The sequence below is a fragment of the Castanea sativa genome, chromosome 1 (genome assembly GCF_040712315.1).
Source record: "Castanea sativa cultivar Marrone di Chiusa Pesio chromosome 1, ASM4071231v1".
In the NCBI taxonomy this organism is placed as follows: domain Eukaryota; kingdom Viridiplantae; phylum Streptophyta; class Magnoliopsida; order Fagales; family Fagaceae; genus Castanea; species Castanea sativa.
The window spans coordinates 73851152-73873822 of NC_134013.1; the positions used below are offsets into that span (position 1 = coordinate 73851152).

Consider the following 22671-nt stretch of genomic DNA (forward strand, 5'->3'; position numbering starts at 1 on the left):
TTAAATACCATATCATCTGATTTGTGAATTAGTTCCCCATATTATTTGATGAAATACAATCTGCAAAAAGTATTGTAGTGACAAAATGTATAGAGAAGCCAAAGCACCAAGCCCACAAACACAAGTGAAGTAAGACATGAATAGGGTAAAATCTGTAAATAAGATAACAAAAGAAGCCATCAGTAGGAGCATCCCAAAATGAAATATGCTCCACCTTTGACAGCACATATACAACTAAAGAAAAGCATATGCCATGGGCTAAGAAAGGTAAATTTTCCCACCAAATTGCTTAAACTGAAACAAACTAAAGAGATTGAGATTGAAATCTTAACAAAACAAGCTCCCTCTATCACCTTCAACAAACCTTAGGCAAAATAGAGACCGTAGCATGACAGCTGGACTTGCATCAGTAATGACCAAGGCTAGAACTAAAAGCTGCATTGGGCATCCATATTATATAACATGTTAGTGGATATAGAAAGCACTATATATTCTATGCTTTTTTTTCTCCCCCAAAAGAAAAATAAAGGTACAGAAAGTGAAACAGAATTTCAACCTTAAACAAATATTCTAATCTTGAATACATTAACGTTTCAAATGAAAGATGCGAAGAATAATGGGCATTCCCATAAAACAATTGCTCCTTGCAAATTAAGAAAGACAACTATTTAATAGAAATGTGCTTCATCAAATTCAATTTGACAAGTACAAGATCTCCTTTGAAGCTTCCTTACTTTCTTGAGAATTTGAAGCTTCATCTTTGGGTCTAGATGACTTTGAACAGTAATTTTCATTGTCTTTAACACTTTAGCTTTTTTTAGGACTTGTCTAACAAGTTCCATCTCAACCTCATGCCCTGAAAATCCTTTATAATAACAGGCTGTAAGGTGTGATGACAGACATTCGGGATCACTAAGTGGCTTCTTCATGCAACTTTCAGGTGAGTAGTCAACATAATCACCCAATTCATCTTCGAATGTCATTTCAAAGGCAAGTGTTTGTAGCTTTGGAGCTTGACAAAGCAAGAGCTGTACTGCAGGCCACACATAATAGTCACCCGAAAGCTCGCCATCAAAGGTCAAGGAAGTCAAATTATTAAACACAGGAGGATTATAGTTAGAAGCATCGCAGAGGATCTGCATGACCACATAACAATCACAAGTCTCACAAAGTCACAACTCACTCACAACAACAGTAGTATTTAGCAATTTAATTAGTGATAAGAGAGTTAAAAATAAATAACAAGGTGCCCAGCAGCCTTACCTGTGCGGTTTCTATGCAGAATTCCATGGATACAACGTTATAGAGTGGTCTCATGAAGTCCCATATCCTCTTTGCATAATCTCTAGTACTCAACTCACCCGCTATCTCCTCGAATTGAAAGCCTGATTTAACCAAGTTGGGGAGGTTTTCTAACACAACATCGTCGCTCAAAAGACCACGGAAATAAAAGTGCTCAAGAGCAGGGGCATTTAATCGGAGTATGTAAAAGTGGAGGAATGGGTAGGCCCACACTTCCAAAAGCCAAGATAAATATAATATTTTCAGCGTAGGTATGAGCACGATGATTTTGAGCATGCTTGTATCTTCGAAATTATTATCATCGAAATTATTATCAGACACTGTGACAGCTAACTCTTGGAGGACCGGGCAGGCAGCAAGGAGTGTGGAGAGAGAGTCGCAGTTTGCATAACTAATTCCAGATTCAAGATACAGAATGTGGAGACTTGGGAAGATGGAATCAAGGGGAGGAGGATTGAGAAGAATCTCACCTCCCAACTTGAGAACCACTAATGTTGTAGAAAAGAAGAGACTAGGATGCAACTCCAAAGGTGGATTAGGATGACTATATATGTTGAGATTGAGCTCTTGCAGCATGCGGCCGCGCATAATGGTGTCTTGGATCATTGTGTTGACATAGGACGTGTTACAATCGGAGCTCCAGTGGAGGTGAAACTTGCGTAAGGGAATGGCGGGGTTGCGATGAATCCAGATGTTGGACACTATATCTTGGTTGCGCAACCGCTCCAAGTGAAGAACTGGGACGAGTTTCCACAGAGAGCTCCACCTGCTCGACAAAACGCTTGTTCGAACAGAGTCTCGAGTTGGGAGTAAAGAGAGGATGTGGGTAAGGACACAGTCTGGTAGATTGCTAATAAAGTCAGTAGTACCGTTTTTCTGGCTCTCTGTCCTTTCGTCTTCTTCCTCCATTTCTCTCCTTTTCAGCCGCTTCTGTGTCTGTGTTGTGTTTTTTTTTGCTTTGAGCGAGTGAAAGGGCTTTCTTTCTTGTTCGATTTTGGGGATTTGCCTATTTACCAGTGAAATTAATATAATGATGAAAAGCAAGGCACGGCATTTGGGAATTGGTATTCGAGAAACCGACGTCGTTCGCACCCGGGAAAAAGCTCTGACCCGCCCAAGTGTATGGAATTGGTACCTTATATGTTATTTTCAAACTTATCATTTTTTATTTTAAAAAAAAAAAACTCAGATAAATCTTTCTTTCTTTTTATTACATCTTTTTTCACTGAACTTGATCAGATGAATTGATAAATGTTTCTTTATTAGTTATTATTATTTAGGATTCGGTTAATGTGTGCCCTAATGACATATAATAAGCCATTTATTTTTGAAAATATTTCTTCAGGAATTGAAAAAACTGTCAATACTTTTTCAATTCTCAAGAAAATGTTTCTAAAAATGAATGGCTTAATGTACATTAGCAAAATCCTATTATTTACGCTCTATTTGTTTCAGCATCAACGTTTCTGGAAAATGATTCATTTTCCAAAAAACATTTTCTAGAAAACTATATCATTTTCTAGTGTTTGGTAACGATCTTGAAAATGAGCTTGAGAATGTTTTCTAGTATTTGGTATGCAAATTTTTATTTTTATTTTTTATATTTCTTATGTAATTTAAAACATGCGTATCATGTAAACCAACTAATGTAATTAATATTAAAAAAAAAAACCAAGAATGAATTTGGTTTTCATACTAAAATTTTGACAATAGAATATAGATACAATAAAAATTAGTTGTCAAATTTTCATGATCTCTACCACTCATCTTGCTCATATATATGGACAGGAACGTCCACACACACACACACACACACACATATATATATATATATATATATATATATATATATATATCAACCATTTGTCTATATACATAAAATTGACAGGAGAATACATCTTTAATAAGTACAAAATAACAATAACTTTTCATTGTCTACTCTTTTTGCTGGTACATTAATTGTTTACTATGGTCAACCAGAAGTCTTTAATATTACTCAAAATTATGTATTTATATAATGTATCTACATAATATATCATCACTACATAGTATCTGTATAATATATCTATCAACAAAAAAGATTATCCTATGTAAAAGCAATTTAAAACCATATAGGCATTATGTTTAAAATTTTCATCTTTACTTCATTCATTCTTTCTTTCTTCTTTTTTATATTTTATTTTTTTAGCACTTTTATGTGCAAAAAAAACTTATACATGAAATCCATCAAACCAAAAGTTTCTTAGAGAAAAAAATAAAATCAAGTTTGAAATCAAAGTAAAGAATTGTGATTTTGGTAGAGAGGAATGAATAATTACCGCTGCAAATATGTTTTCTTTTGCAAGTTGGTAGAGGTGACTGAAATAATTATTGAGCAATGAAAGAAAAAAAATCTACTCAAAGAACTGTATTATAAAGGGGAAGAGAAATATGGAGAGAGAGTGAGGGAGAGAGATCTATGGAAGAGGAGAGAGCAGAGTTAGTGACAGTGAGGGTGTGAGGAAAGAAAAAGAAAAGGGAAAAGAGAAAGAGTGAGAGTGAGAGAGCGTACTGTGAGAGAGAGATTGTTTTCCAATTTTTTTTTTTTTGGAAAACAAGCTATAAAAAACAAGCCTTATTTTCATTAGGGTTTTCCATTGACTAAAGATAGTTTTCCGTTGATCAGTTTTTTTTGTGCTACCAAATACTGGAAAATGTGAAAAACTATCTTTACAGAAAGTTTTCCAGCAAAACAAACAGAGCGTTAATGTATTTATCAATTCAAAGGAAAATGTTTATTTAGCAAATTGATATAAATGGTTTTACTTTTTTTATGTTGGTTGGTTGCCAATCTTGAATATACTTATTTTAAGTGTCATTATTATTGTTTCTAAAAAAAAAAAGTGTCATTATTATTATTTTTTTATAATTACAAAATGACTATTGTGAAAAATATAAATTTTCTATATTCACTTTATTTTAATGGATTATTTGATACGTTGGGACTTTGTCTATTGTTTTCTTAAACAGATTCTATAAAATTTGTGGTTTGTATTATTATTAGTGGATTATATGCTTATGTATTATTGCTCGGTAAAAGCCTTGTCATGTGTTATTATATTAGTACATTAAAACTTTGTAGGGTAAATTACAAAGTTAGTTGCTATTTTTTACACCATATTTTAATTTAGTCTATAATTTTTCAATTGTGTCAATTTGGTCCATAATCTTTTAGCATCATATCATTTTGGTCCTTGCCGTTATCTCTTAAATGGAAAAGTCTGATGTGTCAAATAGAATAATAAAAAATTAATTTACTTGTCATATCAAATCCCAATTGTCAAACAAAATAATAAAAAAATTAAAATTCCTCTCACTCGTTCTCATGCACATCTATGTCCCTAATAAATCTCATGCTCACCTTAGGTTTACTGATTTGGAATTTGGGTTTGGGGGTTTTGAAAAGGTGGATTTTCATTTGGGGTTTGGGTGATTGTTTATGGTTTCTACTTTCTATCCTCTTTGTCAGTGGTCGTAATAGAGATCGCATATAAAAGTTAGAAACATGTATTTATCAATCTACTAGTTGTATATTCACTGTTCAGGCATATGGGGGATTCGATTGTTTTGGTGCTCTAGAAGATAATGACCACATGATATCATTGAAATCATTATTACCATATTCAATCCATGTCCATAAACTAAATGTACCAGATGGCTGAAACTTTGCGGACCCAAATGTAAAATCCAATATTCGATAAACTACATGTACTAGATTATAAAAGAAGAGTTTGCTCAATTACTCGAAGATAGGTGTGTTCTTTGATTTTGTTGTTTGTTTTATTTTTCTTTTTTTTGGTTGGATTTCAAAATTTTTTTTTTTTTGGGTCTCATTTCTCAAAACTGGAAACAGTTTGTGTAAACTAATTAACAAACAGAGTATGGGAAGATTAACATTTAAAGAAAATTCCAAAAGTCAATTGATGTGGCCAGAGAGAAAACCCCCGCCTGACCTTGCCATTGCCATCCATCTGCAACTCCTGTTTTAGCTAAGAGAGTTTAGGATTAGGTATAGAGATGAGAGTGAGAGTAAGAGTAAGAGGGATTTTAAATATTTTCTCAAGCCCAATTTCACGCGAGAAGTGAGAACAACAATTTAGTTTTTTTCTTTAAAAAAAAAAAAGGATAATTACACTTTACCCACCTGTGGTTTGCCTTTAATTTGACTTGCCTACCCGTGGTTTCAATTTTGACACTTTACCCACTTCTGATTCCCTCCGTTACTAATCCGTAATCCACTTCTGTTAAAATTAAGGGTAAATAGGTATTTTTACTCAAGTTTTATGTCTCTCTCCTCCCAAAACAAAAAAATAGCACAAAAATCCAAGAGAAAGAAGATCAAAAAGCGATATTTCTCTCTCTCTCCATTTACACAAATCTTGAACATGAAGAACATACAAAAAAAAAAAAAAAAAAACCCAAATCAACCTACAAGATCACTGACTTAATGAAACATCTTCGAAAAATCATTAAGCTGTAAGATTAGAAATCATTAATCATTAAGAAATCATTAAGCTGAAACATCTTCGAAACATCTTGAGTCACCACTCTTCGCTGCTTCCAAACCTTCAGATCAAAATCTCTCAGCTCCTCCAAGAAACAGCTCTTAGTTTTGGCTTCGGCTTCTCTACAAGCTCTGGTATTCGACTACGACAGCATGATCCTCGAGTCCAAGCACTTGCACTGCCAAGCCTACAACGATGCCTTCGCTCATTTCAATGTCTGCTGCCCTTCTTCTTTTGATGAATCACAACAGCCTCTCAATTGGGGCATCGATTTCTACGACCAGCTCCAAAATCGCGTTGGAGAGATTTGTTCTGGACCTCTGGTCCTTTTACCACGGTGTTAGTTTTTGTTATTATTGAAATTTAATTTAGATTTAGATTTCAAATTTTGGGTTTTGCAGAGTTAAGCTTAAAGATTAGAACCCAATTTTCATGGAGGGACAAGGAATTGATTCGGCTTCAGTGGCGCCTCTTGCCAACTGGAGAAATGATTTTTCGAAGATGTTTCATTAAGTCAGCCAAAATTGGAAATTAACCCTGTTTGTCAAACAATATAGTTAGTAGGCACTGTTACAAAACTAAATTTTTTATTAACATCTCGAGTTTAAAAGACTCGATTTTTAGGCCCAAAATCAAGTCTTTGAGGATCGATTTTCATGTTCTAATAAGATACCGGGAAATCGAGTCTCCAAGACTCGATTTATAACTCTTAAAACCCACTTTACACCTTCTCATCAGAGAAGAACTAGAGAGAACTCGGTTCACGTCTTGGATCTCCCCACTTCGGATCTCGCGTCTCGGATCTTAAGTAAAATGTTTTACAAATCAGGTCCTCTCTCACTGCTCTCTCTTTTCTTTTCTTTTCTTTCCTTTTCGCCTTTCTCCCCATCTCTCCGCTCTCACCTGATCTAGAATCATTTTTTTTTTTTTTTTTTAAATTTGGGCTTGTGGACTACATGTAGGTGGTGGTGGTGATTAGGAATGGCAACGGGTCGGGTTCGGGCCGGGTTTTTGCATACCCGGACCCGACCCGCGGGCCAAGACCCGGAACCCGGACCCGGTCCGATTATTAATCGGGTTTTTTTTTTTCTGGGGCCCATATCGGCTCCGTCGGGCCCCGCGGGCCCCATTTATCTTCTTGGGCCCAAATCTAGCCTAACAAAAAAATTTTTTTTTTTTTAAGCCCATTAAATTTTTTCCCTAAATTCAAGCCATTTAACATGGCCCAAATGCCAAAATTTGGCATTTAGGCCACATTATAGGGCAACCAAATCAAACCAAATTATAAGTTAATCATAAATCAACAAATCACAACTAAGATTTTAAATCAACAAATCACTTAAAAAGCTACAAAATAAATCCTACAAGTCTAGGAAATTACAAAATGTCTTATCCTCCAACTAACAAATGAAAAAGACTAAGAAATTCTTACAAAATGTCTTATCCTCCATAACCGGGTTTTTATCCGGGGCGGGTTTCAGATTTTTTTATAAAACCCGGACCCAACCCGAACCCGCTTCGGGTTTTTTTTTTAAAAACCCATACCCGACCCTATTCTTTATCGGGCCGGGTAAAATCCGGCCCATTAGGGTCGGGCCGGGCCGGGCCGGGTATCCGCGGGCCGGATCTAAATTGCCATCCCTAGTGGTGATGGATCCAGGCAGTAGTGGTTGCTGATCGGTGGTTTTGATGGTTGCTGATTGATGGGGTTGCTGATCGGTGGGGTGATGGGTTTGGGAGTGGTGGCTGGCTGGGCTTGGATGAAATCGGTGGCTGGGTTGGGAGTGGTAAACGGAGTGGTGGCCGGATCAATTTTGGGTTTGCCACCGTGGGCCTACGTTTTGCTCGCCGTAGATTTGTCACTGTGGATTTGGGTTTTACTCGCCGTGGATTTCGGCTTGCTCGCCTTGGGTTTTTTTTTTTTTTTGGTGGTGGGTTTTGCTCAGTCATGATCTTCTACAAACCCTATGGAGGTGGGTGGATTTTGATGTGAGATAGGCAAAATGTGGGTTTTAGTGGTTGTGTTTTTGGAAATTTGTTAAAAATTTTTTTGGTATTTCTGGGAATGGATTGTGCTGACTTAGACTTAAAATTTTTTTGGCTTATAAATCGAGTCTTAGAAACTCGATTTCCAGGTGAACACCACGTGAAAAAAATGTCACATCAAACGTGCTCAGACCATGAAAATAGACCCTCAAAGACTCGATTTTTAGGCCTAAAATCGAGTCTCTTAGACTCAAAATGTTAGTAAAAAATATAGTTTTGTAACAGTGCCTACTAATTATATTGTTTGAAAATTAATGTTAATTCCCAATTTTGGCCTCCAAGTCAGTGATCTTGTGTAGGTTGATCTGGGTTTTTTTTTTTGGACATGTTCTTCATGTTCAAGACTTGTGTGAATAGAGAGAGAGACAAATACCACTTTTTGATATTTTTTTCTCTTGCATTTTTGTGTTATTTTTTGTTTTGGGAGGAGAGAAACATAAAACTTAAGCAAAAATATCTATTTGCCCTTAATTTTAACAGAGGTGAGTTACAGATTAGTAACGGAGGGAATCACGGGTGAGTAAAGTGTCAAAATTGAAACCACGGGTAAACAAGTCAAATTAGAGGTAAACCACAAGTGGGTAAAGTGTAATTCTCCTTTAAAAAAAATTAATATGATGTGAGTGTACTGCTAGCGGTTGATGTGGCAAATAAGTTAATTTTTTATTATTACATTTAACATATCAGATTTTTTCATCCAAGAAATAACGGCAATAGCTAAAATGACATAGTACTGAAAGGTTAGAGACCAAATTGACACAATTAAAAGGTTAGAGACCAAATTGAAATATGATGTAAAAGATAGGGACTAACTTTATATTATTTTTTTGTTAAAAGTTTTTATTGGAATTCCATAAAAATTCCATTAAAGAATAAAAAATTCAAAACAAATATTGATATTGGAAATTTGAATCAATGTGAGAATGTACGCTTTTTATTGCATTTTAAGTTTCTTTGGAGTTGTGCTTGAATCAAGAATCAATAGTTTTTAATTTAACTATTTTGAAAAGAAAAAGAAATAGAAAGGATAAACTACAATTTAAACCTATCTTTTATTTTAAGGAGATAGCAAATTAAACTTTATAGTTTCAAAAGTAATAAATTCAACCATGAAAGTTTCAAAAAACAACAAATTAAACCTTATAGGTGCAAAAATGAAACCCTTTATTTTTTTTAAATAAAGGAAACTGTGATTCCATTTAATTACCAGCAATTAGCAAAAATTGGATACATCTTTTAACAACCACCTCTGAATAACAGTTGAACATTCTTCATGCCATACATAAGAATCACTACTATGCTGAGCGTGTCTGGCCAGACAATGAGCAACTTGATTGCTCTCTCGCCTGACGTGACTAATTGAGTAGGATCTCAAAGTTCGCAGCAGATATCTCAACTTCATGATCAATGAACAATTGCTCCAACAAGTTTTTACAGTCACTCTTCATTTCATGTGCAAACCGAAGGACCTATAATGCTGCAGTAAGTTCAGCTTCCTCTGTAGATCACGTAGGCTTACCCCGCAACAACACAAGGCCTTTTGCAACAGAGCACCACACCAAATCCTGACCATTGGGGTATCTATAAACAGAGCTCCTTCAGAATTGATTTTGTAGATTACCTGTTGCCATGTACTCCATTGTGCTATCCAGGAGGATCTAGCCACCTCTGACCACTCCTGAACTCTTTTGAACTCCTGCAGCAGTGCCTTTGCATTTGAAAATTGGACTCTTGGGGCATCTTCAAACTTAAAACACATTATTAGAACAACAGATTGACCAAGCCACCATTAGAAATAGCTCAAACTCCTGCCCACTGTCATTGTCCATGCATTGGATCGTTGAAAAGAGAGTTAATGGGGACTTCTCTAACATACTGAAGCAACTGTGGAAAATTGTTCTAAAACTCCTTGCACCATTCATAGCTTGGATCATTCTCTAACCAGTAACCACAAAGTGTGTGAAACCCTTTCCAAATTCTCATTGCATCATTCATAGTTTGGATCGACCTGAACATGTCTTCTTGCTAAAATTCTTTCCAGCAATCTCTCCACCCGGAATCCTTTACATTGTAGGAATTTTTGTTCAGCAGAAACGATTCTAGAAACTTTGTCATCATTGATTATCTGAGCTTTCTCCTTCACTTTGGCTCTTCCATGAATGAATTAAACCCAATAGGCACTCCTTATTGTAAACCTACCAGTTTTAGTGCTTGCTCAAATGAGTTTATGCTATGTTATTGTAGTACTCAAGCGATTTTCCTTAATGGTTTGCAAGTCAACCAGCCACAAAAATCTTCCAACTGGCTTCATGGTTCCATTCATGGTGGAGGGTATCTTTAAACAGAGCTCCAACAAATTGATTTTGTAGATTCCCTGTTGCTGTGTATTCCATTGTGCTATCCAGGAAGATCTAGTCACCTCTGACTGTTCCTGAACACTTTTGAACTCTTGCAGCAGTGACTTTGCATCTGAAACTTGGACTCTTGGAGCATTCTCAAACTTAAACACATTCCTAGAACAACAGATTGACCAAGCCACCATTAGACAGAACTCAAAATCCTGCCCACTGTTGAAGTTCAGACATTGGGTCGTTAAAAGGAGAAAGTTAATGGGGACTTCTACTGAAGCAGCTGTAGAAAATTGTTCCAAACCTCCTTAGCTCTTTCACAGGACCAGATACTGTGAAGAACTGTTACCAAATTCTCATTGCATCGTTCATAGTTTGGATCAACCTGAACATGTCTTCTTGCTAAATTGAGTCTGCACCATATGTTTGTGGATATAGCAAGCACAATATATTCTAGGCTTTTTTTTTCCTTTTCAAAAGAAAAATACAAGTACAGAGAATTTAAACATTAAACAAATATTCTAATCTTGAATCCATTGTAGTTTCAAATGAAAGATGCAAAGGGTAATGGGCATTCCCACAAAGCTTTTGCTTCTCACAAATTAAAAAAGTGAACTTAAAAATCGAATTGTCCTTTGTCAAATTCAATTTGACAAGTAGGATACCTCCTTTGAAGCTTTCTTAATTTCTTGCAAGCATGAAGCTTTATCTCTGTGTCTAGACGACTTTCAAAAGTGATATTCATTGTCTTTAATACATATGCTTCCTTCAAGACTTGTCGAACAAGTTCCATCTCAACCTCATGCCCTGAAAATCCTTTATAATAACAGGTTGTAAGATGTGATGACAGACATTCAGGATCAAAAAGCGTCTTCTCCATGCGATTCTCCAAGCGATGGTCAGGTGGGCAACCATTGTGGTCACCCTGGAATGTCAATTCAAAGCCAAGTGTTTGTACCTTTGGAGCCTGACAAAGCAAGAGTCGTACTGCAGGCCACATATAATAGGAAGGCCAAAAATTCCCATCAAATGTCAAGGAAGTCAAATTATTAAACATGGGAAGACCATCCATAGGACCATAGCAGAGGATCTGCACGACCACATAACAATCACAGTTCCACAAAAGTCACAACCCACTCAGAACAATATTATTAAGTATTATTGAGCCATTTAATTAATGATAAGAGAGTTAGAGCATGAAAAACGTAACATGTCCTTACCCTGGCGGTTTCTAGGTTGAATTTCATGGATACAACGTTATAGAGTGATTCCATGAAGTCCCATATCCTATTTGTATAATCTACCGAATCATCATCTTCAAGTTCAATGACTGTTTCAACTAGGTTGGGGAGGTTTTCCAACACAACATACTCACCCAAACCACCCAAAAAATCAAACCTCTCAAGAGCCGGGGTGTTTATCTGCAGTTTGTAAAGCCAACACTCATCAGCAGGCCAACTTATATTTAATGTTTTCAGCGTAGGTACCAGTACAATGACATTGACCTTGCCTGCACTCTCGCCCAAACCATGAAAATTGTAACTTTCCACTGAGAGGCTCAAATCTTGGAGTGCAGGGCAGGCGGCGAGGAGTGTGGAGATAGAGTCATGCTTTGCATATCTAACACTTCCAAGTGCAAGAGTCCGGAGACTTGGGAAAGTTGAAGCAGAAGCAGGAGGAGGATTGAGAAGCATGGCACCTGTCAATCTGAGGGACACTAATGCTGAACTAAAGAAGAGGGTGGTAGGCATCTCCAGAGGTGGATTAGTACCAGTAAATATGTAGAGATCCAGCTCTTGCAGGCCGCCACGTAGAAGGGTATCTTGGACCCATGTTTCGACAAGAAATGAGTCACAATTGGAAGTCCAATGAAGGCGCAACTTGCGTAGGGGTAAGGGTAAGGGAATGGCATTGCGAAGAGTCCAGATGTTGGACACTGCATCCAGGAAGCTGAAATTTGAGTTCGTCCTCGTTGGGCCTGGGTAATCTGTGTCTGATCGAGTAAAAGGTAAGCGCCGGTCCAAGTCGAGAACTGGGACGAGTTTCCAAAGAGACCTCCACCTGCTCGATAGAATGCTTGTGGCGACTGAGGCTCGGGTTGGGAGAAAGGAGAGGATATGGATGAGGAGACAGTCCGGTAGACTGCTAATTACGTCTTTGTAGTCATCAGCAGAAGAAGAAGAAGAGAGGGATGAACTCCCACAGCAACTGCAAGGCCTCGCTCTCACAACATTTCTCCTTTCCGCCCTCTCTGCTCTCTCTCTTCTCTGCCTCTCTGATCTCCTCTCCTCTTATTTTTCTTCCTGCATGGACTCCCTCTTCTGACCCTTCATGGTAGTAGCTCCAATCAGCTTCCGATTCACTGAGAATGAGAATGAGAATGAGAAGGGTTTATTTTAATTTTGGGGATTTTGGCGGCAAAAATGGGCAAATAGCCCTAACGGCTGAAGAATATAGTTAGTAGGCACTGTTTCAGAAGTTAATAGAATACTAGCATCTCGACTCTTAGAGAGTCGATTTTGAGGCTATAAATCGTCTTTTATATAGTCGATTTCTGTGGGTTGATCAGATCTGATGTGGCGATTTTCCACGTGGTGGCCACCTGGAAATCGACTCTTAGAGAGTCGATTTACATGGGAAGAATTAATTACTATTACATGCTGCCAGCTGGAAAATCGAGTCTCATAGACTCGGTTTTTACAAATGAAAATCGAGTCTCAGAGACTCGATTTTTAATGGTTGGTCCCCTTTCTGCCACGTGGTTAGGCAGCTTCTTTTTATCATACTATACCTATTTTCTGGGTTCTGCCGTTTGCCACACCTCAAAACCCAGCAGCTCTCTCTTCCTCTCTCACTCTCTCTCTCTCTCACTCTCATAGAAAACTTCAAATCAAACTCATCCTCCATTTACACATTATCATGTCAAGTAAGGTTTTTATACACTCTCTCTAGTTGTTAGTTGTTTTTTTTTTTTGAATAGTTGTTAGTTACATAGATGTAATGTTAGGGTTTTTTATGGGTAGTTGTTAGTTACATATATGTAATGTTAGGTTTTTTATGGGTATGTATCATTAGTTTTTTTGTTTGGTTTGTAATTTTTCTTTATATTTTTTATAGAATGATTTGAATATTTGTGCATTTGGTTTTTTTTTTTTTTTTAGTATGATTAATGAATTTTTTTTTTGTTTAGAAACAAATGGTAATGATTGAGTATATATGTTAATGTGGGGTTTGTAGATGCATATGATGTAACAAGTTAGTGTATATATGCTAGGCTTTTTTTTAAAATTTTTTTTATAAGAAGTAAAAAATATTTAAGATATATATTTGTATTGTTAGGCTTTTATCATGGCTATTTTTGTTGTTGTTTGGTTTAATATTTGTTATTATCTTTTTGTTAGAATGATTTGAAATTTTGTAGTGGGGGTAAGTGTTGTCTTTAGTTTTTTTATTTGTTTGAGTATGAAATAATAATGATTGAGTGTGTTTGTATGTGATGTGGAGTGAGTATATGCAAATGTGGGGTGTGTTGGATGTAAGAAGTTGAAATTTTCCTACTTTGAGTATATAAAAATGTTTTGTAATTGTGTTAAAATATGTCACTAACATATTACCCTTGACTTTAATAGGTTCACAATCTCTGAAGAATATTGACGTAAATGTATACTACGGTGATCCCCTTTTCAATCCTGAACAGATTGACGGATTCCCATTTCAAGGGCCGAATATCGAATGCTATTACGTGATGCTACGTCGTAAGTTGAAGATATTGAATGATTTGAAGATGAAAATAATGAAAGAATTGAGTTTGAGCCCTACTTGTTATGACATAAATATTATTTATCGTTACCCACAAGAAGTTCTTCATGAGCGGATAAATTACAAGTACATGGCGATCAAAGAAGATAAACATGTAAAGGTCATGTTCAATAGAATCCATAAAATGCCCCAAGTAAATGCTGCTGAGTTGTACGTAAGTTCCGAGCCGCTCGCAGAAGTTGATGTCGAGGAGTTGCAGCAACAAACAACTACATCTTTGCAATTAGACGATGGATGCACTACAATGGGAGGTTACACATTCCCATCTCAAGATTATGCTGCCAATACTAGTGAAACACTTCAACCTCAAGAGACATATTTAGGGGTGGAGGACGAAGATCATTTTGCGAATAATGATGAAAATCTCGATGATATGGATGAGTACGAAGAGAGGATTGAGCGAGGCGACTTTGAGAAGGATGTGGATGACCATGAACTTGCTTCGAATTTTGAAGAGGAACATATGGAGTGCCATGATGAAGGTGATGCGGACAATGATATTGGTGTCCAGCATGTTACAAATACGACCACTGCCTACACACCTCCTGCCGAGTCATTCTCCGCAAATACTTGGGAAAATATGGTTGATCCTTCACGTCTTCAGATACCATTTGTTTCTACTTGGGAAGATGGGATGCATTTTAATAAAGGGTTGACTTTTGCAAATAAAGAGGCGGTGAAGCGTGCATTGATAATATACGCAGCAAAGGATAATAGAAATTTTATAATCCGGAGGTCGACCAAAAGTAAATTGTGCGCTGCGTGCATTGACCCCAACTGCAACTGGTACGTTGGGGCATTCATAAAGGCTCAATTAAATGGTCTGTGGATGGTCACGTCTTATGTGGGTCCACACAGTTGTATACCCTTTGGGCTGCAAAGAGACGGTAAAATGATGGATTCTAATTTTGTTGCATCAGAAATTGTGGGGAAATTGCGACAAAATCACACTGCTCGTATTGATGAGCTCCAGGGCCACATAGATACTAAGTATAATCATAAGCTCTCTTACTATAAGGTATGGGATGCAAAACAAAAGGCAATTGCTATGATATTTGGAGATTGGGAGGAGTCTTACCAAAGGTTGCGAAAGTTGTTGTTGGCATACTTGGATCAGGATTCGGGTACCCAGTACAACTATTGGACCATACCTAGCCCCATAGATGGTACTACGTTACTGCGCTATGTATTTTGGGCATTCGCTCCATGCATTGCTGCATTTAGATATTGCAGCGTTGATCGCATTGATGGGACTCATTTGTATGGTAAATATCGAGGGGTGTTGATGATTGCAATGGCAACGGATGCTAACCAAAAGGTTTTGCCTCTCGCCTTTGCTGTTGTGGACAAGGAGTCAGGGGCTAGTTGGGGGTGGTTTTTAGAGTGTCTCAGAAATTCGATAGGGCATGTGATACCTAACGAGGGCATTTGCATTATTTCTGACCGACATAAAGGTATCAAATGCGGCATTGCAGAGTGGCCTTTAGGTGATGATGGAAAGTTACAGGTACATCACCGATATTGCCTTCGACATGTTGCTAGCAACTTCAACACACACTTTGATGACCCGACTCTAAAGGCATTGGCCTTGAAAGCTGGATATGCGACTCATGACGCTAAATTTAAGTCCATAATGCAAACTATTAAGGATGTCGAGATTAATGCACTGAGGAGGGTAAACCCTGATGATTCCCATCTTGAACGCTATATGCCATACACATATCTAATGAGTGAGGATGTGGAGAAATGGACCCAGTCACATGATGGTGGAAGACGTTACGGGGCAATGACAACCAATATCTCTGAGTGCTTTAATGGGGTACTTAAAGGTGCCCGCGGTTTGCCCATTGCTGCAATGGTTGAGTTCACTTGGTGCAAACTTGTTGCATATTTCCATGATCGACATAAACAAATTACTTCTGATCGCTCTCAAGGTAAGGTATGGAGTGATTATGCAATGGGGATCTATAACACAAATTTGCAGAAAACTTCAGGACACACTGTGCGGGAATTTAATCATGAGACTGGTGTATATCAAGTGGTTACCCCGTACAACGACCATAGAGGTGGAGGGGGAAACCACAGTCATGAAGTGCGCGTATTTGCTAGAACATGTGGTTGTGGAAAGTGGCAAAACATTAAGATCCCTTGTTCACATGCAATTAAAGTTTTGCAACAATTGCATCTCAATGCGACCAGCTATATTGACCCATGTTACAGTTTGGAGAACGCCATTCACACATATTCACATCAATTTGTGGTGCCAATGTCAGAGTCATTGTGGAGGGACGTTCGCGGACCACGGTGGGTGCCTGACCAAAGTCTGTTGCGGGCCAAAGGTCGCCCTGTGAAGTCAAGAATAAGAAATGAAATGGATGGGGTACGGCGAAAACGGGGAAGCCGGAACCCAGATTTGGAGTTGAGGGAGATTCAACCGAGGCAGCGATGCGGAGTGTGTCATGAAGAGGGGCATAACCGCAGAAGATGTCCCAATTCCCTTGGGGGTTCGACAAGCGGTTCCCGTGGGGCTTCGACAGGCGGTAGTGCTACAAACTAGGCAAGTGTCTTTGTTGTTTTGATGTAATATGCTCAGAATCTTATTTGGTTTTTGTTCTTCGCATTTAGGAACTAACAACTGCATTTTAATGTTTTTCAGGTGAGCAGAGGCTCGATTTTGGAATGGCATTGTACGTGGGAGTTGTAGTTATCTTCGGTATGGACAAGTGCTACGCGACCATGTTGTATCAGTATGGACAAGTGTTACGCAACTATGTAGACTATGTTGTATCGACGTAGTTGTTATTTTGTTTATTACTGAATGTTGTTGTAATTAAAGCAGTAGCTATCCATTGTAATCGTTACATTAGTTGCGTTGTGCAGCTTTTTTGCCTATAATGCCAGCAACCGTAGTACTTTGACATTAGTAGCACTTACTTCGGCAAGGGAAAACCACAGGGGCCTTGTTTGAAGCAATGATAGCTAGTAATCACATTGCATGCCGGATGTAATTTGGTTAAATTTGTATGGTCTGTAGCTAAGAAGGCAACTATACTGCCCATGCCCAATAAATATTTTAATCCAGTTTTTTGCATTCAATGTACTCTTTAGGAAATGTTTGCATACAGCTGGATCTGGTTTACAGCTGCAGGGGAAAAAAAAAAAAATTCTGGTATACTGCTGCAGGGGAAGACTGTGTAACAAAGGGAAAAAAAAAAAAACAACCCAGTAGAAATCGAGTGTCTAACACTCGATTTCAAATCAGATGGCATAATGGTAAATACATGTAGTACAAATCGAGCTTAAAAAACTCGACTTCTGTACGACTTATTTACAAAAAAACCACTTAAATGGAAATCGAGTCTCTGAGACTCGATTTTCACTGGGAATTTTTCCAGTGGCAATGGCCCGTAAATATTTTTGAACTCTCTGCCTGGCGTACTCGCTGGTAGGGAACTCGAGTTCCACTTATAGAAATCGACTTTCTAATAGTCGACTTCTAAAAGGATGGCATAATGGTAAATACATGTAGTACAAATAGAGCTTAAAACACTCGACTTCTGTACGACTTATTTACAAAAAAACCACTTAAATGGAAATCGAGTCTCTGAGACTCGATTTTCACTGGGAATTTTTCCGATGGCACTGGCCCGTAAATATTTTTGAACTCTCTGCCTGGCGTACTCGCTGGTAGGGAACTCGAGTTCCACTTATAGAAATCGACTTTCTAATAGTCGACTTCTAAAAGGATGGCATAATGGTAAATACATGTAGTACAAATAGAGCTTAAAACACTCGACTTCTGTACGACTTATTTACAAAAAAACCACTTAAATGGAAATCGACTCTCAGAGAGTCGATTTTTACTGGGAATTTTTCCAGTGGCACTGGCCCGTAAATATTTTTGAACTCTCTGCCTGGCGTACTCGCTGGTAGGGAACTCGAGTTCCACTTACAGAAATCGACTTTCTAATAGTCGACTTCCAATCAAATGGCATAATGGTAGTAATGCTGGTAGCACAAATCGAGTTACAAAAACTCGATTTGTATACAACTTATTTACGAAAATACCACTGCGTTAGAAATCGAGTCTCAGAGACTCGATTTCCACTGGGAATTTTTCCACTGCCAATTTGCCCGTAAATATAGAGAGAATCAAAGACCATGGAGAGAAGGTAAATAAACATACCTTGCTTCCATTGGGCTCTGAATGGTCATTCAATGTCTATTTTGAAGGGATTAACCTAGATTGATCTATCATTTGTGGGTTAAAGAGACATAGTTTAAAGAATGCAAGAGAGTTGTAAAAGAAAAATGGGTTTTCCTCTTGATGATTTCTCCAAGTTGAATGGCGTTAGTGGTTTAACTTTAACGTTAGGATAGTCATAGATAGGAGGGTTTTTGTGTTTTGAAAGACTAATTTAGGTTTGAATTAGTGGATTAATGAGTAACATTTTAACCATTGATTTTAAATGAAAGGTGGGGATTTACTTTGTAAAGTATTCTAAGAACTCTAAAGGATCTAAATCCTCAACAATATACACTTTATAGTCTCACACCACCTTCCATCATGGATTCTCATAATTAATAGCAAAAAAAAAAAAAAAAAAACTGGAGGCTAAAATCAGAACTAGGTCTGATACATACTAAATTATCAAGCCAGAAAATATATTAAGAATGCTTCAGATTTTTGCGAGGTTTGGCATCTGAATAAAATATACATGTCAAAACAATTAACAGAGTTGACAATAAGGCTGAAATAAAAGTGACAACGGATACAATTCTAGCATGAGTCTTTATCCCTGAAGGAATTTTCCACACAATCTCATCACTTTCCAGTTCAGAACTAATACTGGTTGAAGTAAATAAACAGCTCTGATTATGCGACGTCCCCTCTATGCTACAGCACACAAACAAATCAGGTGGACCAAATTTGACTCTTGAATAACCACTTTTACCTAGAGGCTGCAAAAGAAAAAAGAAATTTCAAGATGTATTGCAAGCTTTCCCTTGTAGCCAGTCAGTTACTGAAAGAAGAGCAGAGAACAGACTATAATTCCAATTAATACTAGTCAGAATATATGAAATTTATATAGTCCATGTTAAATTTTGTCCAAGGATTCTTCTGACAGCAAGTAAAAGTAACTACTTTGCAAGTACAGCCTCCATAGTAGTACGCATGCATAATGATATATATATCAAAAGGAAAAATCATGTTATCCAAGCATGTGTAGATATTTTGGCCAGATGTTCAATAGGAGAACTAAGAAACACTTTCAGATACTAAATTATGAAAGACGGGATAAGAACAGTGCAAAAGGCTTGGATCTAAGAATTTTGATAACATTTTATTCATTGATTTTCATTAGAAAAAATGAATACAGTATTTTTACCACCATGCTGCAGAAGATGTTGTAGCTCAAATGGGTCAGCAAAAACACCTGAGGGCAGTCTTTCAATAATTATGACCTCAATTTTGAGGGAGGATAATTTTGTACACAATTTTGTTGAAGGGAAAATTTGAGGCTTTTAACTAGAGTATACCCCATACATGGTTGGATGTTTACTAGTTTGTGGGAAAGTTTGTACCTTTTGACATACCCCATACATGGTTGGGTGTTTAGTGAATCTAGTTTATGCTTGGGATGCAGCAAGGGATTTATGATGTCAAATTAGTAGGTTCAGAACGATTGCACAACCAATTCTAACTGTCAAAAAACTTACAGTAGGATATGGCCACTTCGAATGTGATTGCCACCAAGATTTTAACACAGAGGTTGTGTCCCCAGGAAGCTTTCCTGCTCTTCTCTTTCGTAAAATTTCCTCCCTTATGTCTACAATTTTCTCCTTGTAACCCTATAAAAAAACAATACCAATTGATAATGATGAACAAGTAATAAGACTTTGCAACAAAATATTCCATCAATTACCTGTTTCAGTTCATGCTTCAACTCTTGCCTCACACGCTCCATTAAGGACCTCTCACTCTCTGTTGGGATAAGAGGACCAAATCCCATGGTATCTGGGCCATCCAAACTACCATCAAACAAGTTGGCATCACTATCTACCTGGTCATCTTCATCATCAGACATTGTTGCACCTGTACCTTCACCTGGGGAAACTCCTGTTCACGCAGCATGTAAAAGTAATTTTAGCTTTGGTATTCATGATAATCACATGCAGTTATTTACAGTTATGGTAAAAAAGGTTATTTCTAATTGTAGCAAAAACACAGCCTTTTAAGGTATTTTTTGGAACTAACTTTCTTGAAAAATATAACATCCTTTTCCCAAAGAAAGCAGAGATCACAGCTCATAAAATTGCTATGTAACAGATGATCATTTCAAAAGGATAAGTGGATTCAGTAACAGGTAAATTCACTGAATCATAGCCAGAGATGGAGATTTTAAGTGGTCATGACACAAAATTACAAAGAAGCTATGGAAATAATCTACAAAATTACAATTCTAAAGTTGTTTCATGTGAAGAATTATATATTTAAATGAGCAGCTCAATATTAAAGAATTTTATCAAGTATAGGTATTTGACACTGCTGCTCATAGTAAAGCACCCAACTTCCCCCTGCCCTGGCTCGAAATGACCACTTTGATTAGACATGGCACTATCAAACTTGATGAGGCACCACCCTATCATATTTAATCCCTGGATCAAATATTTAAGATGTGAAAATACATCTAAAGAACCATAGGTGTATCACATTAAGGACTAGTTGGTTTTTTCAAGTAAAATTATTTCACCACTCATTTTTCTAGGAATTCATTGGCATGATCAACAAGTTGAATTAATTTATTGTGTTGCGGGGGTTAGTTGACCACAAACCATGCCAAGGACAAACATTTTTGAACTATTAAATTCATCACGTTTTAACTACCTGTGCTAGTTTCAACTGCGAAGAACAACAAACAGCAATTTGAGCAAGTAAGCAATCAAAGTCAAGCAGCTGAAAGAGTTTTCCAACCCTCTTAACCTTTTTATGCTAGCATGCAACATCCACTAGAAATGAAAAAAAAAAAATCAAATCAAATATAATCAAATAGGATCTTATTACAGAACATCACCTGTTAAACTTTGTAGGGATTGCTCAATCTCCCAGCAAGCCATTACTGCCTCCATTGCATGGACTCGAACATGTTGTTGAAGTTGCTCTTTAAAGGAGCAAAGCAACAGAACATAATGTGTCTGCAATAACAAGCCAAGTGAAGATCAAAATTCTGATTCTATCATATGATAAGACAATTTACAAAATGGGCGTAGGAAGAGCAAGGGATGGGTGTGTGGGACAAGCAGGCATGGAACTGTTACAAGCTTAAATCAATAGCTAAGTAGTCCCCATAACTCTGAATTTCATTTGTGTATCTAGACTTCACCAGAGTTACAACTCCATTAATATCATACTGCAATTAGGAGACATATTTTGAAGCATTAATTTCCTAAGTTACACCAAGAGTCCAATGAATTGAAAATACCAAATGCAAGCTTAAAGTTTCAATTAAGGGAAGTATCATAAATTACAACATATTTCATACTTGAATCTAGTAGTCCAGCACATCTCCTTGCTGCATACTTGCAACATTTCAAATGACCTTTAAAGCTGATTGAGTATCAGCAATTGTTATTTTTAGCATTCTAAAACTAACCTAGCACATAAGTACATAATCATTAGGAGAGGAAATTGTTACTCTCCCCCCAGTCTAAGATTTCATCATAGTGGAGATTCTAAGGAGAATTCAGTCAAAGTTTTCCAAAAGACATCTAAAAATCCATAAAAAGAATACATCATGAATTAATTTTCATTCAAATGACAATTCATCACATTGGGCTGCCTTTAAATTCATCGTAAGATTTACAAGAAACCGCAAGTGTTCTGATTCCAGCTGAAAACAAACTCAGATACCCTGAATATAACTTTCGAGCACAGGGATTCTTATTCTCTCCCATTCATAGATATCAATTTTTAATCTTTATTCATTCACAAAAGCTCTCGATCTTCTACTCATCAACATGGATGTTTGAATGATTACATTGATCAATCAAGGTTCCTCCTCTTATTCAATCACAATTACTACAATGTTTCACACCCTAAGTTTGCAGGAACAGAATCCTGAGTTACCTTGACAACTTCAGCAATTTTCATGCTTTCTTTCTAGATATAATTTTCTATGAGAAAACATCTGTTAGGTCCCTTTTTATTTTTCCTTTCATTTTTTGGGCTGAGAAACTATAAGTTGCTATTCCTAGCCTTTTAGGCTTTGACTTTGAAGAAAGATATGTGGTGGAAATTGCATTCTACCAAAATTTTAATAAGGGACTTCCCAGTTCCCATCAATGGTGTTCAGGAAAAAAAGTAAACAAAAAAAAAAATTGAGTAATATCTATCATTAAAACATCTAATTTGCTTTCAGTCCTAGAGGCAAGGCTATCTAGTGTGACAGTGAACTATGTCAAGATTTTTCTGTTTATTTAATGTTCCTCTCTTTAATTTGCAGCCTCAGCTCAATCGATAGGAACTTAACAGCTTCCCATACCCACCAAAGCTTCAAAATTGATGTACCACACAACGCAAGTTTTTATTTGTTCAATATAAAAAGAGTTGC

At 37.1% G+C, this 22671-nt stretch overlaps 3 protein-coding genes and 1 pseudogene across 3 annotated transcripts; all 4 read right to left on the bottom strand.

Annotated features, from left to right (window-relative positions):
- Positions 1 to 539: 539 nt before the first annotated feature.
- LOC142608343 (putative FBD-associated F-box protein At3g50710) lies at positions 540 to 2283 on the bottom strand. Its single transcript, XM_075780098.1, has 2 exons — positions 1264 to 2283; positions 540 to 1136 (listed from the first exon to the last, which is right to left on the bottom strand). Exons 1-2 carry the CDS (start codon positions 2209 to 2211, stop codon positions 669 to 671), a joined length of 1416 nt encoding a protein of 471 aa, XP_075636213.1. The 5' UTR covers positions 2212 to 2283; the 3' UTR covers positions 540 to 668.
- Positions 2284 to 10753: 8470 nt separating this feature from the next.
- Positions 10754 to 12639, bottom strand: LOC142622217 (FBD-associated F-box protein At4g10400-like). The gene is made up of 2 exons (XM_075795664.1): positions 11461 to 12639; positions 10754 to 11330 (listed from the first exon to the last, which is right to left on the bottom strand). The coding sequence occupies exons 1-2, from the start codon at positions 11989 to 11991 to the stop codon at positions 10857 to 10859; spliced, it is 1005 nt and encodes a 334-aa protein (XP_075651779.1). The 5' UTR covers positions 11992 to 12639; the 3' UTR covers positions 10754 to 10856.
- Positions 12640 to 18708: 6069 nt separating this feature from the next.
- On the bottom strand, positions 18709 to 19666 carry LOC142634136 (uncharacterized; annotated as a pseudogene).
- Positions 19667 to 19708: 42 nt separating this feature from the next.
- On the bottom strand, positions 19709 to 21257 carry LOC142622396 (homeobox protein knotted-1-like 3). Its single transcript, XM_075795850.1, has 3 exons — positions 21136 to 21257; positions 19987 to 20180; positions 19709 to 19912 (listed from the first exon to the last, which is right to left on the bottom strand). Exons 1-3 carry the CDS (start codon positions 21188 to 21190, stop codon positions 19724 to 19726), a joined length of 438 nt encoding a protein of 145 aa, XP_075651965.1. The 5' UTR covers positions 21191 to 21257; the 3' UTR covers positions 19709 to 19723.
- Between the last annotated feature and the right edge of the window lie 1414 nt (positions 21258 to 22671).

Coding starts and splice junctions, on each gene's coding strand:
- LOC142622396 (XM_075795850.1), bottom strand. CDS start 21,190: ATGGAGGCAGTAATGGCTTGCTGGGAGATTGAGCAATCCCTACAAAGT. Junction 20,181..21,135: donor ATCCCTACAAAGTTTAACAG/GTGATGTTCTGT, acceptor CTGCGTGAACAG/GAGTTTCCCCAGGTGAAGGT. Junction 19,913..19,986: donor TGAAGCATGAACTGAAACAG/GTAATTGATGGA, acceptor GTTTTTTTATAG/GGTTACAAGGAGAAAATTGT.
- LOC142608343 (XM_075780098.1), bottom strand. CDS start 2,211: ATGGAGGAAGAAGACGAAAGGACAGAGAGCCAGAAAAACGGTACTACT. Junction 1,137..1,263: donor TCTGCATAGAAACCGCACAG/GTAAGGCTGCTG, acceptor GTGGTCATGCAG/ATCCTCTGCGATGCTTCTAA.
- LOC142622217 (XM_075795664.1), bottom strand. CDS start 11,991: ATGCCTACCACCCTCTTCTTTAGTTCAGCATTAGTGTCCCTCAGATTG. Junction 11,331..11,460: donor TCAACCTAGAAACCGCCAGG/GTAAGGACATGT, acceptor GTGGTCGTGCAG/ATCCTCTGCTATGGTCCTAT.